The following is a 16,315-nucleotide window of genomic DNA, read 5'->3' as shown; positions in this document are numbered from 1 at the left end:
GAGGTGTTCCGGCACGTCCAACCGGGAGGAGGCCCCGGGGAAGACCCAGGACACGCTGGAGGGACTATGTCTCCCGGCTGGCCTGGGAACGCCTTGGGATTCTCCCGGAAGAGCTGGAAGAAGTGGCCGGGGAGATGGAAGTCTGGGCCTCTTTGCTTAAGCTGCTGCCACCGCGACCCGACCTCGGATAAGCGGAAGAGGATGGATGGATGGAAATTTCAATGACCAATCTTAAGCATGAGGTATTTACTGCATGTAGCCACTTCCCCCATTCTAAGTGACTTACAGATCAGATTGTTCTGGTTCTTTCTTATCACTTAACTCTTTCATGTCTGATGTCGACTTTTGTCAAAAGGAGGAGTTGACGATGGTAATCAACTGTAAACTGTGACAAAACCAACTGTTATGTTTTAGTTGGACTCTTGTTGCCAGAAGGAAAGTTAGCATCATTGGTTTTGACCAAGATTTCCTGCGCTCCCATGAGTAGCAAGGCACAAACAACGGCAAAAATGGCACTGACATCTGGCAAGAGATCCAGCCATCATGTGCCAGCCCAATTTAACTGCTAAGGAGCATGGCACTTCTCTTTATTAGAAAAGCTTTTATTTTTTGCTCTTTATTTGTTTATGTAGAGCTCCTTTAGACTTCAGTTGAAGGGCTCTCCTCTGTTTCTCTTCCTCTTCCTTCTCTTCCAGCTGCTTTCTCCAACGCTGCATTCCTTCATCCACCTGGGAACTCAGCTGCACAACACGCCTCTGAAATGGTAAGAATAGCCAATTTTAATAGGCAAACTAAACGTGAACACAGAGCGGAGGACATTTCTTTTGATCCAAATCACTTATTTCTTGGAGGCAAATCAGAAAGCACTGATGATGCATTTATTGGTGATGATGAACTACCCTTAAAATACTGGTTGGGACACACAACTGCCGGAGCACCAGTGGCACAACTAGCAGAGAAAGCTGTAGCCATATTATCTTCATGGCACAATTTAGCAATTGTGACCCAGCAGGTGATGTTAGGATGGGATTATAAAGAAAGGTGTATTTGGCAAAGGATAAATAAATGGAAGGAAGCAGAGGCCAGAGAAACAGAGGTGCTGTAAACTGATGCAAGGTTAGTGGGTTGTAGTGATGCAGGATTGTGGGTGAACAGACCAGACACAATACCTGGTAGTAAGGGGACATTTATTGGTATACGTAGGCTTTTTAAGGCATGAGGTCATTTAGTACTTTTTGTTCTTCCTGTTGTGCTTAACCGCTTCTATAATAAAAGACTTCACAATTTTATACTCTTGGCTTCCTTGAATCTCCTTTGGATTTGGGGAATTACTCATTAGCATTCCCTTCAGTTCACATTAGTAACATTCCCTTTCTTTAAAAACTGCTAAATAGGATGGTTATGGCCACCACCTCAAGAATTAATCTCATGCATTTCTTTACCTAGTTAGTGCAGTTTAGGGTCTAGTGGCCTGTAGCACTGGGCAAAAGACAGGAACCAGTACTAGAATAAAGGTGCTGAACACAATCAATCATTTGCAGTGGATCAATACAGCTTAACTTTAGAATGTGGGAGAAAAAGAGGACACTTGGGGAAAATCCACAAAAGAACAACAGGAAGAACATGTAAACTCTACATAGAGTGCACAAGGCTGTGGCACTAACCCCACAATCACCACGCCTCCCCTTAACCAAAGAGCCAACAAGTAAAACACGCATGAATACCCTGGGGTATGGAGATCAGCAAAAAGCAAGAAAAATTTCTGAAAGATCCACTCTTTGCAGTATTTCCTGTGACTGTCACAGAAATGTTGGGAAAGCAAAGATCCGTTCAAAAACCCCTGAGGATGATGATAAGATGAACAAATGCCAGGGCAGTATAGCGGATGTATTAAAATCTGAAACAAGAGCTATGGAAAGGTTTCAAGGGTGTGAGCAGCAGAATTAGGTCTGGATGTGTTATGAAATAAGTGAGCACCTTTAGTCTAAATTTCTGCCTTGAGTTACTTCTCAGTATAACATGTGCTCTTTGTAATCGCCTGCCATCATTCCTAATAAACCTTAAGCATTAGCACATATTAATCATGGCAACCTGTGGGTAAAGCTATGTTAGTGCATGCACAAAGTAAGTAGAAAGGGCACATTCTGCAGAGAGAAAACTGAACACATAAGGCCAGACTTGTTACTACAGCACAGGGACATTCTGTACTTACTATTGCATGGTAATTCAGGAGTTGGAAAAAGAAAACAAATTGTGGGTTCTCTTTTAACATAACCTTTGTATAACCTGAAGCACTTTTTTATTTACAGCAAAAAAGTACCAGGAACCAGGACAGCTTGGAAAAAGACTCAATTGAGAAAGTAAGGACTAAGACTATAGCAATATAGGTAATGGGCCCAACTCATATTAAAAACGCTTCTTGAGCAGAGATTCCCATCTGTTAGGATCATTAAAAAAGCGCATACACATTGCATATAATAGCAGGCAGGCCTGTTGAGTCCTGCAAAAACTATAACTTGCAAGATAACCTTCATACTTGTTTGTGCTTTCTGATTGGTAGAACACGAGGAGACCCAAGGGTGCAGTAAATGTTGCAGAGTCACTCTCAGGAGGAGATGGCGCCACTCTGCTGAAAGTGAATTCAAGCTGTTACTCCGCAAAATGCAATTACATGTATGCTAAGAGCCCACAAGTAAAAAATCTGCTGGTTTTATGGTCCACTGTTTAAAATGCTGAACTACAACACACAAGACTGCTAGTTCAATTATTACCATCAACTCACCGTGTAAAGTCATTTAAGCTGCTAGAACTTATACTGTTGAAGAATGAAAAAGGTACTATGACTTGTGGGTTAAAAAGTGCAAGTAAGCCATTTGAATATTATTTAAAAAAAAAGCAATGAGCACAATTGATGTTAGAAATGCTGCCTCGCAGGTCCAGAGAGCTGGGGTCAACAGTTGTTGTCTCTATGGAAAGAACATAGTTCTCGGTCTGTCTGGCTGTTCCCCAGGTACTGCAGTTTCCTGATAACCCTTAAAAGCAAGCACCAAGGTTGATTATTCTTTTGACTGTCTCAATATTAGTGAGTGTTTAAAATTAAATAAGTCAATTCAGTAAATGATACAATTCATTTTTGCACCAGCTTAAAGAAGGGCAAGCCTAACTTGGCACCATGCAGGGCAGGAAACAGTCCTGGATAGAGCACCAGTCCGTCACACAGGTCACTCACTACACACAAATTAATTTCACCAAATAACATAACACGTACATCTTTGGGATGTAGGGGAGAAAAAAAGGATTGCCAAGAGGTAAAAGATGGAGAAATTAGTGCCGACTCCCCACAGGCAATAACAGGTCCATGGTTCTAACTCAGGCTCCTGGAGATAAAAGACTCGAGTACTAACCACCATGCCACTGTGTCACCCATAAAAAGAACAAAGTGGAAATAGGGCTAAACAGTTCATTCAGATATCTGCGGCAAGTGTTTATTTGATATTACAAAAAGTCTCAATGTGATAATCTGTAAAAGTTAAATCTTCATGGATCAAGAAGATTTCTGAACAAACCGGTAAACAGTGTGGGTACAAAACTTTCATGTTAAAAAAAGGTCAACAGTGCCTCCTGGTGGAAAGTTTTGCTGAAACTAAATTGTGCAAAGTAAGTGGTGAAAAATACATTTTTATTTTTGGTGATAGACAAAGCAAACTAAACAAGTTAGAAAATGTACACATGGAGTAACATTCAGGTGCGACTTAAGTTAATGGATATGAATGTTGGAGCATTTCACATTTTTTATTTACTTCATCCAAGAGTCTCTTATTATATTTTTGTTTATTAAATAGCTTTGTAACAATGAGTCATATTCAAAAGTAAGAGCACCATAAGAATGCAGACTACATTAAATGCCTGCTTTTTAAAAGCACTTTACATTGGGGTTAAAAATGGAGCACAAATAAGATTGTGGTGGCTCCTTAGCTTTCATACACAGCAAACTGCAATTCAAGTGAAGTAAAAATGGAATTGATTGATGTGTGTTAGTGGTGTATGGTCTGCTACTAATTGTTGTTCAATTTTCAACAACATAACATTTTTGAAAGTACACCCAACATAGTAGTATCCAATAATTAAAAACTGGAAAATCTCTATTAATACAAAATGAACAAGACTAGTATAAAAATGAGCCAATACTAACCTATGAATGGAGAAAAGGAAATTAAATAAGCTCCCTATCTAGCTATTAATGTTAAAATACAGTAATCCGTTAAAATTATACAAATAAGTAAGATCTTGAAAAGGAACTGATTTATTGTACAGTCATGGTCAAAATTATCGGCACCCCTGGAATTTTCCCAGAAAATACACCATTTCTCCCAGAAAACTGTTGCAATTACAAATGTTTTGGTATACACATGTTTATTTCCTTTATGTGCTTTGGAACAACACAAAAAACAGAGAAAAAAAGCCAAATCTGACATCATTTCACACAAAACTCAAAAACTGGGCTGGACAAAATTATTAGCACCCTCAACTTAATATTTGGTTGCACGCCCTTTCGAAAAAATAGCTGAAATCAAGCGCTTCCTATAACCATCAACAAGCTTGTTACACCTCTCAACTGCAACTTCCGACCACTCTTCTTTTGTAAACTGCTCAAGGTCTCTCAGATTTGAAGGGCGCCTTCTCCCAACTGCAATTTTGAGATCTCTCCATAAGTGTTCAATTGGATTTAGATCCGGACTCATTGCTGGCCACTTCAGAACCCTCCAGCTCTTCGTCTTCAACCATTTCTGGGTGCTTTTAGAGTATGTTTGGGGTCATTGTCCTGCTGGAACACCCATGATCTCTGACTCAGACCAGGCTTTCTGACACTGGGCCCTACACTGCGCCCCGATATCTTTTGGTAGTCTTCAGATTTCATGATGCCTTGCACACAGTCAAGGCATCCAGTGCCACAGGCAGCAAAACATCCCCAAAACATCTTAGAACCTCCACCATGTTTGACTGTAGGTACTGTGTTCTTTCCTTTGTAGGCCTCATTCCATTTTCTGTAAACAGTAGAATGATGAGCTTCACCAAAAAGCTCTACCTGGGTCTCATCTGTCCACAAGACGTTTGCCCTTTAGGATTTTGGCTTCCTCAAGTACATTTTGGCAAACTCCAGTCTGGCGTTTTTATGTTTCTGTGCCAGCAGTGGGGTCCTCCTGGCTCTCCTGCCATAGCGTTTCATTTCGGTCAGATGTCGACGGATAGTTTGAGCTGACACTGTTGCACCCTGAGTCTGCAGAACAGCTTGAATATGTTTTGAAGTTGATTGGGGCTGTTTATCCACCATTCAGACTATCCTTCGTTGCAGTCTTTTATCAATTTTTCTCTTTCGTCCATGTCCAGGGAGATTAGCTAAAGTGCCATGTGTTGTGAACTTCTTGATTATGTTGCGCACAGTGGACAAAGGAACATGAAGATCTCTGGAGATGGACTTGTAGCCATGAGATTGTTGATATTTTTCCACAATTTTTGTTCTCAAGTCCTCAGTCAATTCTCTGCTCTTCTTTCTGTTCTCCATGCTTAGTGTGGCACACTCAGACACACAACAAAAAGATTGAGTCAAACTTTTTCCATTTTAACTGGCTTCAGGTGTGATTGCTATATTGCTAGGATCTGTTTCTTCCCACAGGTGAGTTCAAACGAGCATCATATGCTTGAAATAAAACGATTTACCCACAATTTTGAAAAGGTGCCAATAATTTTGTCCGGCCCATTTTTGGAGTTCTGTGTGACATGATGTCAGATTTGGCTTTTTTTCTCTGTTTTTTTGTGTTGTTCCAATGCACATAAAGGAAATAAACATGTGTATACCAAAACATTTGTAATTGCAACAATTTTCTGGGAGAAATTGTGAATTTTCTGGGAAAATTCCATGGGTGCTGAGAATTTCGGCCATGATTGTATAACGTGAATACGAATAGCACACAATGGGCAAGAAGATCAGGGGCTTGCCAGGATTGTTCACATATATCTGGGTATGAAAGATCAGGAGCTTAAGCCACAGAAGCCTCCTCCCTCCCAGCACCACTGTCCATTTTTAAACCCGTCCTATGTTTATATCACTTAGGGTAGCTACACCTTTCCTGTGTTAATTAGTTCAAACACCATTTACCTGCAGGCAGATAACACTGGTTCTTTGACTAATACTATCTGCAGATTATTATGATAATCAATTCATTTTCTTCCAGAGAAATTACATTTTCGGCATTCTACCAGTTAACTTCCCAAAAAGAGCAGGAGATGGGCACTGCACTGTGAGCCGTTTGAGTGTGTGCTCTTCCCAGCATCTAACTCACTTGCACTGGGCATCCAAGCAGCTGCCAGATGAGTAAGACTGGAAAATGTGCACAATATATACAAGGTCAGGCAACTGTACTCAAGATAAAATTGGAATAGTAAATTTCCTAGTTGCAGTTGCACAGAACGCTTCTCCATTTTAAGATGTATGAACTTACAAATTCACCAATGTTTTTCAATGGGAAATTTTGAAATTTTACAACTTTGCACAGCATAATCTGTTTGAGATATCTGGAGGAAAATGGAACTGAAGGGTGCCACACGTCAAAAAAATTGGTCCACAGGTGGCTGATTTTTTTCAGCCGGACAGATAGACATGGGCTTTTGTAATAGGTGTTTCGCTCATTATATGCCAGCATACATAAGAAGGAAACAGAACTATGCCAAACAGATTAAGGAAGATAACAGGAGAGAGAATTAAAGTGCCAAAGAAAGAATAAGAATTACAAAGTAGTATACAAAACGAAAAGGGTATGGTGTCTTTTCATTCATTTATCATACAGAATTTTTGGTAGTGCTGTATTTCTGTATATCAATGTCATGGAAATAATGTGTGAATACACGGATAAAATATAATGATGAAGAAAATGCAAGATAAAAAGGAGAACAACAGACAAACAGTGAGAAAGAATTAATTAAACAGTGAATGATCAGATGCAGAAAGGTATACAGTTATTTGACAAGGCTCACTCCTGTACATAACTACAAAGCAGTCAATACTAGAGTGACAGGGGCCCTATCTAAAGATTGATAAAGCAGCAGATGCTGGTGTTTTTACTTCCTTGTGCGAAATGCAATGGAAGAAATTCAAGGTTGTTTTGTAGCTTAAGGCCCCACCCATGAAAACATAGTGGTGGCATGATGGTGACAAATGGACAATTACCGCAAAGTCTGCTCTTTCTTGCTTCCTCCTAATCTGCCCTTTCATGGGTGGTGCTGGTCTGCCATCTGAAATAAAAGAATCACTGAAGTTAACTAGAAAACTGTGAATCAGTTGTGAATACTGTAATGATTTTACCAGCATAAGAGAACATAAATGTCGACTCACCAGCAAATGACCAGTCAGGTAGATCAGTTAATGGTCCATATTCAGTGCCACTTCTGGCAAATCCATGCCTGGATTATAATAAAAAAAAAAAGGTTTCAGTTATTTTAAATTGAATTCAGTTAAGGTGAATCTTGTAAACCAATGTCTGTGGCACACTTGAGAAGATAATGGGAAATATAAATATAGTGAAATATTCACAGTAGGTTAACTTTATGAATTTATATTAGTCTTCCTCCTCAAAAATCTCACCTGGTATTGCCAAAACTGTGAACCCTTCCAAGTATAAAACCATGGAACTAATGAATCCTCAACTTTGGTCATATCACCATTCGATGGTCTAATTCAGATAATTTCTAGGTTATACAACAAACACCTGAATATGCTTTTCCTTTCATAGTGCAAAGTACTGCTATTGTGACAAGATATATCCTTAGGATAAAATTTCTCTCACAATGATTTAACTCCACATTATGACTCGTAGTACTGGGTGAATAATCCAGCATAGTGGGCAGAGAAGCACAATAGTTAGCATGAATGTTTTCAAGGATCCAGCACCCTGGATTGAAAACCCTAGTCTAGTCATTGTCTGTGTTGGGTTTGCACATCCTCTCCACATCTGTGTTTTTCTCAGTGAATTCATTTTCCTCTCACATCATGAAGAAGTGTGCATTTGTGTAACCAGATATTTTAAACTGGCCACTTGTAAGTGTGCATGTATGCATAACTATGACCTGTAATAAAATGCCATTCCTGCTTTGTGTTCCATGTTGCCACTCTGCACAACCTGGAATTGGAGTCAATGGGTCTGACACTGTTGTTAAATTATTTCATACTCTAGTGCTAAGTGAACTCTACTTTATAAAGATATAAAGAGCCAAAACCAAAAGACTTTATAATAAAAAAAAAAAAAGTTTTCTAACACCACCTTCTAAAAAATAAAAAAAACAAACATTTTGACATCCCTCTTTCATAGTCAACAGCCCTGCCTTCAATTCCAGAGCTCTAATTCACTCAAATGTGTTTCACTTTCATGCACTATTCCCTTTTTCCAGACTATTTTTAACAATATTTGAATATAAAGAAAACATGTTTTGAATGTTTTGCGCATACATCTACATACCTGGCAAGTGGAGTATGCAACAAGCTGAAATTTTTTCATGGACATTTTAATATTATTTCCTGTTTTTAAATATTGGGCCCTACTTGCCCATTGAAGTAAGTTGTACAAGAAACATCTCCGTTTTCCATTAAAATATGGGATTACATTTTTTTTTCCCCTTAGCAATCACTACAAACAAAAACTGAGGAAGTAACCAGTTTTAAAAAATTATAATTTTTGGGTGGATTATTCCTTTTTAAAAAAGCTCTTCCGACATTCTAATCCGTAATTATTGGACTCATTACTAATGGTAGTGAAACAACATATAGAAAGGAGGTGACTCCAGTGTCTTGATGAACTACAAATAACCTGGTGCTCGATACCACCAAGACAGTGAAAATGGTAAATGACGTTTGCAAACAGAGGTTACCACCTCTCCCACTGGAAATGAATGACTTTGCAGTCAATATGGTCAAATCCTTCCAATTTTTAGGTACAACTATAAAAATAACCTCAGCTAGGACACTACCTCCAATACCAAGAAGGCTCAGCAACAAATGTACATTTGAAGCCAACTACAGAAATTCTATATTTCACAGCCCAACCTAGTACAGTTCTACAACGCCAGAACTGAAAATGTGATCACATTCTTTATTGTTGTCTGGTTTGGTTCAGCTACGGTCCATTGTAAAAATAAATGACAGCCTGCTGTGAGGTCTACTGAGAAAAATAATTGGGTGTACTCTTTCATCTGCCGACCTGTATGCATCTAGTGTCATAAACCATGTCAAAATGATCACCACTAACTCATTTCACCCAGGTCATTACTTGTTCCAAAGATTCCCCTCTAAAAAGCGCTACAGATCACTTAAAATTAAAACTAATAGACATCTAAACGGTTTCTTTCCCAGATCCACAGCCCTAACATAACATTTTTTTACCCTCTCTTACTCACTTACTTGTGTGTTCTCTTATACTGTAGAAAGCTGTGAGAGTGTGTATTTGTGTGTATGTATGATACATGCTACACACACACTTTGATTTGCTTTTCTGCAACTGTTTATTATGCATGCTGCTTAACTTATGCTATTTGTATGTGATGTTGTTTTCTATTATAAGCATCTCCAAAGTTACCAAGCTAAATTTCTGTACATTAAGTACTGGCGCATAAAAGTGATTTTGATTCTAATTCTGATAAAGTTTACCCAGACTTTTTTTGGGTTGTGCCTATCTTTGCACTTATCAAATAAATAATTATAATAATAAATAATTAATTAAATAAATTAGATGACATATAGTTGATTCTGGGGTTAGTCAGGGGTGTGTTCTTGCTCCTACACTGTTCAATGCTTGTATGGACTGGGTATTGGGCAAGGTCGTGGGGTGCAGCACCTGTGGGGCATCTGTTCTTGACTTTGCTGACAATGCTGTGATCTTCGTGAAGTCAATGGAGGTTCTGAACGGGGTGCTTGAGAGACTGATGGAGGAGTCTGAGTGTCTGGGTTTGCGAGTGTCCTGGATAAAAACCAAGATCCAGGCCTTTAATGACCTCTTGGGCACAATAACAATTAGCAGTGTGTCTGTCAGCGGAGAGAGTGTTGACCTTGTTGAGAGGTTTACTTACCTTAGCAGTGACATTCATGTCTCTGGTGACTCTTCCTATGAAGTCAGTAGACGGATTGGGAGAGCATGGGGGATCATGAGGTTGCTGGAAAGGCGTGTGTGGTGCTCCTAATATCTATGCAAAAGGATGAAGGTCCAAGTCTTTAGAGTCCTGGTGCTTCCTGTCTTGCTATATGGTTGCGAGACATGGACGCTATCCAGTGACATGAGACAAAGACTGGACTCCATTGGTACGGTGTCTCTCCGGAAAATTCTTGGGTACCGCTGGTTTGACTTTGTGTCGAATGAGCGGTTGCTCATGGAGTCCCGAATGAGACACATTACCTGCATTGTGAGGGAGTGTCAGTTACGGCACTACGGCCATGTGGCGCATTTCCTAGTGGGTGCTCCAGCTCGTAAGATCCTCATTGTTGGGGACCCGAGTGGCTGGACCAGGCCAAGGGGTCACCCACGTAACACCTGGCTGCGGCTGATAGAGAGTCAGGGGTGGGACTGGACCGCGTGTCTGCCTGGGGGGCTGCCAACTGGGATCCCGAGTTGTTTCGTTGTGTAGTGGGTACGGCAACACACAGTATCCGTGTATGCTCCCCAACTTGTCTTGACTTGCATACAACAGTTGCAGCACTGGAAACTCAAGGGGTCTTCTGCAGTTTGTTGCTTAGTACAGCACATTGTACATGACAGTTGTGTGTGTGTGTGTGTGTGTATATGTCTATAGCCTACACTACAGGATATGTCTTCAATGAAAATACATGTGTGGAGTGAATTAGCTGTGAACTGTATGAGCTTTTAGAAAAATAACACTCAGCTTTGTATTTAAGTATTATATTCCATTTTTTGTCACTCTGGGTATAGGAAAAGCACATTCTAAGTACAACTGTTTACATATTTGATTTATTTCTCTTCTAGGCAGCTTAAATGACTTACACAGTGTGAAACAACGCATTAGAGATGGACAACTGAGCCGACAGTTTCGTGGTTTTGGAAGTCCAGTCATTTAAGTATTAGATCCCAATTTTTATTTTGAAATACAACAATAGCACACAACTTTCCAAAAACAGAGCACTCAACATTTATATCAAAAGACATATTGATTTAACAAAACTAGCCAATACTTGTGAAATTCATCATATGCGAGTTCCTGAACTGAACTAATCAGGCATATTTTATTTACATATTTTTTTTCTGGTAAATAAAAGCGCTGTAACAATTAGTGTGTTTACATGCACTTCAGTAACCCAATTATTCACAGAAACCTGATTTCTAAAATGCCATGTAGACTATTACTCTGACTTTCTCTGCAAATAATCCAGTTATGTGGCCATGTAAACCCATTGCCAGTTTACTGTTAAGAATTTTTTAGTTTGTGCATGACTGTTGCACTCTGTCAGTCAGCATATGTACTTGTTTCACACATGGGTTCAGCAGCCACAGGTAGAAGCATCCACAAAATAAACATCTAGAGACAATTGTTCAGGCGATGACAGTATTCCTTCTCATGGCTGAAATAACCTGTCTTAGTATTTTAGAAATCAGTAAATTTGTGTCGATGAGCTGAATGGCCAGTGTTAAGCTCAGCAACACAATCCTTAGATAGATCGATAGATAGATAGGATAGACAGAAAGTCCCTTTATTAATCCCAAGGGGGGAAGTATCTTGTGTTACATAGCCCAATTACTTTTTAGAGTAATGAGTAACCTAACGCAATACTTACCTCATTGAAGTTAAAATACCTACATTACTATTACTATTATTATTCCAGCAACACTACGTACAAAGCAAGAAGCACATACCAGGTCCTTCACAGGGCTCAATCAAACAGCCAAGCAAAAAAGAGTTGGTCGTTTTGCAGTCCAGTAACAAAAACCAATAAATAAAGCATTGGTTTGACTAAACCTATTTATATAATACAAGAAAATAATCACCGGCATTATTTGTTTTCAAATTCACAGTGACTGATAATGAAGTTTTTACTCTTTTTTTTCTCTGTTTATTGATGTTGGAGAGTTTTGCCAAAGAAGAACCCCAGAAGATTACTTGTACATACAAATGGAGATTATTAAGAAACTAGGTTTCTGCCTTAATCATGGTATTCATCTTAACCTGATTATGTGGGTGCATGTAAACCCACTGATTAAAAAGCAACTGTGAAGATGCCAAAGATGAAGTAGTCAAAAAATGACTTAGGAACATTAAAGACCATTTGAGTTTGGTAGCACTGAGTTGAATGACAGTGAACAAAGAAATGACTTCCAGCAGTGGTATGTGACATTTGAAACGTCTTTATTTATTTAAAAAAAGAAAGAAAGAAAAGAAAAATTATTTTACACTAATTTTTTAAAGTAAACTAACAAAAGGAAAATTACAAATTTCACAGGAAAAAAACACTTTTTGGTTATTACTGCAAATGAAGCACTATCAGTCTTCTAGTTATAATTATTTTTTATTAGAATGCAGGATAAACTATCTTTTTATATTGTGATTGATTTCCCGGAATTAAATTAGAAAATGTAATTCCTCAGCATTTCTATATTTTTATGCCTTAATGTTAAAGATTAACAACATGAAATTCTAACAAAATCTATTTTACCCATTAATATATTCACGACAGATGATGAAAACACTACAACTCTACTATATGGTGGCTTCTGTCCCAGGTTTACTGGCAATTCTAAAAAGAAAACTGGGTGACTAAGGTTGTGCAAGCAAGTGGGCATGGCTATGGACTAGTGCTCTGTCCCAAGGGTGGTTACAAATACAGGCCCTGGACACCTTGATCCTACTGTATACTAAATTAAGCAGACTTGAGAATATTCATTTTTATGTTATACTACAGTCATGGCCAAAATTATCGGCACGCCTGGAATTTTCCCAGAAAATGCACCATTTCTTGCAGAAAATTGTTGCAATTACAAATGTATTGGTATACACATGTTTATTTCCTTTATGTGCATTGGAACAACACAAAAAAGGGAGAAAAAAAGCCAAACCTGACATCATTTCACACAAAACTCAAAAACCGGGCCGGACAAAAATTATTGGCACCCTCAACTTAATATTTGGTTGCACGCCCATTGGAAAAAATAACTGAAATCAAGCACTTCCTATAAACATTTCTCTCAGAAAACTGTTGCAATTACAAATGTTTTGGTATACACATGTTTATTTCCTTTATGTGCTTTGGAACAACACAAAAAAACAAAACTCAAAAACCGGGCTGGACAAAAATTATTAGCACCCTCAACTTAATATTTGGTTGCACACCCTTTGGAAAAAATAGCTGAAATCAAGCGCTTCCTATAACCATCAACAAGCTTGTTACGCCTCTCAACTGGAATTTCCGACCACTCTTCTTTTGTAAACTGCTCAAGGTCTCTCAGATTTGAAGGGCGCCTTCTCCCAACAGCAATTTTGAGATCTCCCCATAAGTGTTTGATTGGATTTAGATCCGGACTCATTGCTGGCCACATCAGAACTCTCCAGCGCTTTGTCTTCAACCATTTCTGGGTGCTTTTAGAGGTATGTTTGGGGTCATTGTCCTGCTGGAACACCCATGACCTCTGACGCAGACACCAGCTTTCTGACACTGGGCCCTACATTGTGCCCCAATATCTTTTGGAAGTCTTCAGATTTTATGATGCCTTGCACAAAGTCAAAGCATCCAGTACCATAGGCAGCAAAACATCCCCAAAATATCTTAGAACCTCCTGTGACGATGTGGGTTCTGGCTCCACACTCCCTTTGATGTTTGGGAACCCTTGAACCCAACACCGTCGATAATGTTACCGAGTGAGCTAGTCAATGGAGGTAAATTACTGAGCAAGGGGAAGGTAAAAAGTGCAAAAGTGCTTTTATTTAAAACCAACAACAACAGTGTTCAAATAAATAGTGCAGGTCTTCACAGTTCTTCATTAAATAAATAATCCATAAAAAGAACACGTGGAGGTTAAAAATCAATAAAAAAAACAATCCTTTAAAACGTGAGGTTAAATCTTCTTATGGAAGCAGTCTTTAAAACAATAACAAATCCGGTGCCTATTTTCTGTATGCGTCTCACCTGCTTATCCCGTATGGGCTTAGCAGCAGGCAAGACGCTCTCTGCAGCTGCCCTCCTACATCACACGCATGAGACTGGAGACCTCCCGAACCCTGGCTTCGGTATGGCACTCATCCCAGTCTCGGAGAACTTGGTTTCCCACAACGGCCAGGTCGCTCACGTTGGGGATTCCCACCACCAAGTCTCCCGACTTCCGCTGCCTTTCAATGGCTTCTCTGCGGCCAGTCGCCTTCCCTGGTCACTCCCGCTACCTGATCGCTCAGCGGGAGCGACATCAACACAAACGTCTGGGTGTCGGCCTAACACCCAGCTTCCACGCAGCTGTCCACGAGCGCTCATTCGCTCGCACGTCCGCTCGCTCTTCGCGGCTCTCTCTCTCTCTCTCTTTCACCGACCTGCTTCCTCTCCTGCTCCCGGTAACCTCCGTCCTCTCCTTTCCTTTCTCTCTCTACTTTTTTCCCCGAACCACTCGCTTCTTTTAAAATGACGAGGGCCACCGCAGCTGCAGCATTAGCCACGGGACAATCATGAATGTGGGCAGTTCCTCACCTGTGCACTAGGTGAGAAACGCCCACACCCTACGGATCGTCCCGCGGCCCACTATGGCCCAACGTCCCCTCACTAAGCCGCGAGCACATCGATTATTTATTAAAAATGGCCTGTGCTCAGTGAGCTGTGGACCCTTAACACCACACCTCCACCATGTTTGACTGTAGGTACTGTGTTCTTTTCTTTGTAGGCCTCATTCCGTTTTCTGTAAACAGTAGAATAATGAGCTTCACCATAAAGCTCTACCTTGGTCTCATCTGTCCACAAGACGTTCGCCCAGAAGGATTTTGGCTTCCTCAAGTACATTTTGGCAAACTGCAGTCTGGCTTTTTATGTTTCTGTGTCAGCAGTGGGGTCCTCCTGGCTCTCCTGCCATAGCGTTTCATTTCGGTCAGATGTCGACGGATAGTTTGAGCTGACACTGTTGCACTCTGAGTCTGCAGAACTGCTTGAATATGTTTTGAAGTTGATTGGGGCCGTTTATCCACCATTTGGACAATCCTTCGTTGCAGTCTTTTATCAATTTTTCTCTTCCGTCCACATCCAGGGAGATTAGCTACAGTGCCATGTGTTGTGAACTTCTTGATTATGTTGCGCACAGTGGACAAAGGAACATGAAGATCTCTAGAGATGGACTTGTAGCCTTGAGATTGTTGATATTTATCCACAATTTTTGTTCTCAAGTCCTCAGTCAATTCTCTGCTCTTCTTTCTATTCTCCATGCTTAGTGTGGCACACACAGACACACAACAAAAAGGTTGAGTCAACTTTTCTCCATTTTAACTGGCTTCTGGTGTGACTGCTATATTGCCAGCACCTGTTTCTTGCCACAGGTGAGTTCAAACGAGCATCATATGCTTGAAATAAAACAATTTACCCACAATTTTGAAAAGGTGCCAATAATTTTGTCCGGCCCATTTTTGGATTTCTGTGTGAAATGATTTCAGATTTGGCTTTTTTTCCTCTGGTTTTTTGTGTTGTTCCAATGCACATAAAGGAAATAAACATGTGTATATCAAAACACTTGTAATTGCAACAATTTTCTGGGGAAATTCCAGGGGTGCCAATAATTTCAGCCATGACTGTACATAAAGAAAAAAAAATAACCAATATATTGGCAGATGGCAGTTATAGGGTGTGTGGGAAGCTGAAAAGGATTCACAAAAAGGAAAACCACACTGTGGATGCAGGCACACCACTTTGCCTTGCTTGGTCAGCTTTTATATTTAGCTAATAGCATCACTTCTGGGAAATTCCTCTAAGAGATGTCGAATAGATGCTGACACACATTTCATTTTTATCTTTTAATTACATCACTTGTATTTGTTGTTTCTCTTCATACTTCACTTCCCTTAGTTGATGACACTTCTAGTCATTTCTTGTTGACAACTTCATTAGAAGCCTACAGCACATGTCCACTAACCACAAATGATGACATGTCTGCCTTTAGTAAAATGCAGTAATTATCATCCATAGCTGCTAAATATTATCAATTCTGTCTTCTAACATGTCAAACAAAAATAATTCACAGAATGATCAAACCTGGATGTTCCACATTTGAGGAGCATGAAAATAGGAGAACAAGTTATTTGTATG

General features: G+C 39.7%; 1 protein-coding gene across 1 annotated transcript in view; it reads right to left on the bottom strand.

Moving 5' to 3' along the window:
- Positions 1-528: 528 nt before the first annotated feature.
- Positions 529-16,315, bottom strand: part of mrpl52 (mitochondrial ribosomal protein L52) — a 36,473-nt gene continuing 20,686 nt past the window's right edge. Inside the window, exons 3-5 of the mRNA XM_039746317.1 lie at positions 7,391-7,458; positions 7,226-7,290; positions 529-755 (exon numbers count right to left, since the gene is read on the bottom strand). Of these exons, the coding sequence (XP_039602251.1) occupies positions 603-755; positions 7,226-7,290; positions 7,391-7,458 (286 nt within the window). The 3' untranslated portion in view covers positions 529-602. The remainder of the gene's footprint in view (positions 756-7,225; positions 7,291-7,390; positions 7,459-16,315) is intronic.

This window comes from Polypterus senegalus, chromosome 1 (assembly GCF_016835505.1).
Source record: "Polypterus senegalus isolate Bchr_013 chromosome 1, ASM1683550v1, whole genome shotgun sequence".
Classification (NCBI taxonomy): domain Eukaryota; kingdom Metazoa; phylum Chordata; class Cladistia; order Polypteriformes; family Polypteridae; genus Polypterus; species Polypterus senegalus.
The sequence above is the reverse complement of the archived record's forward strand: the minus strand, read 5'-3'. Positions and strand labels throughout refer to the sequence as shown.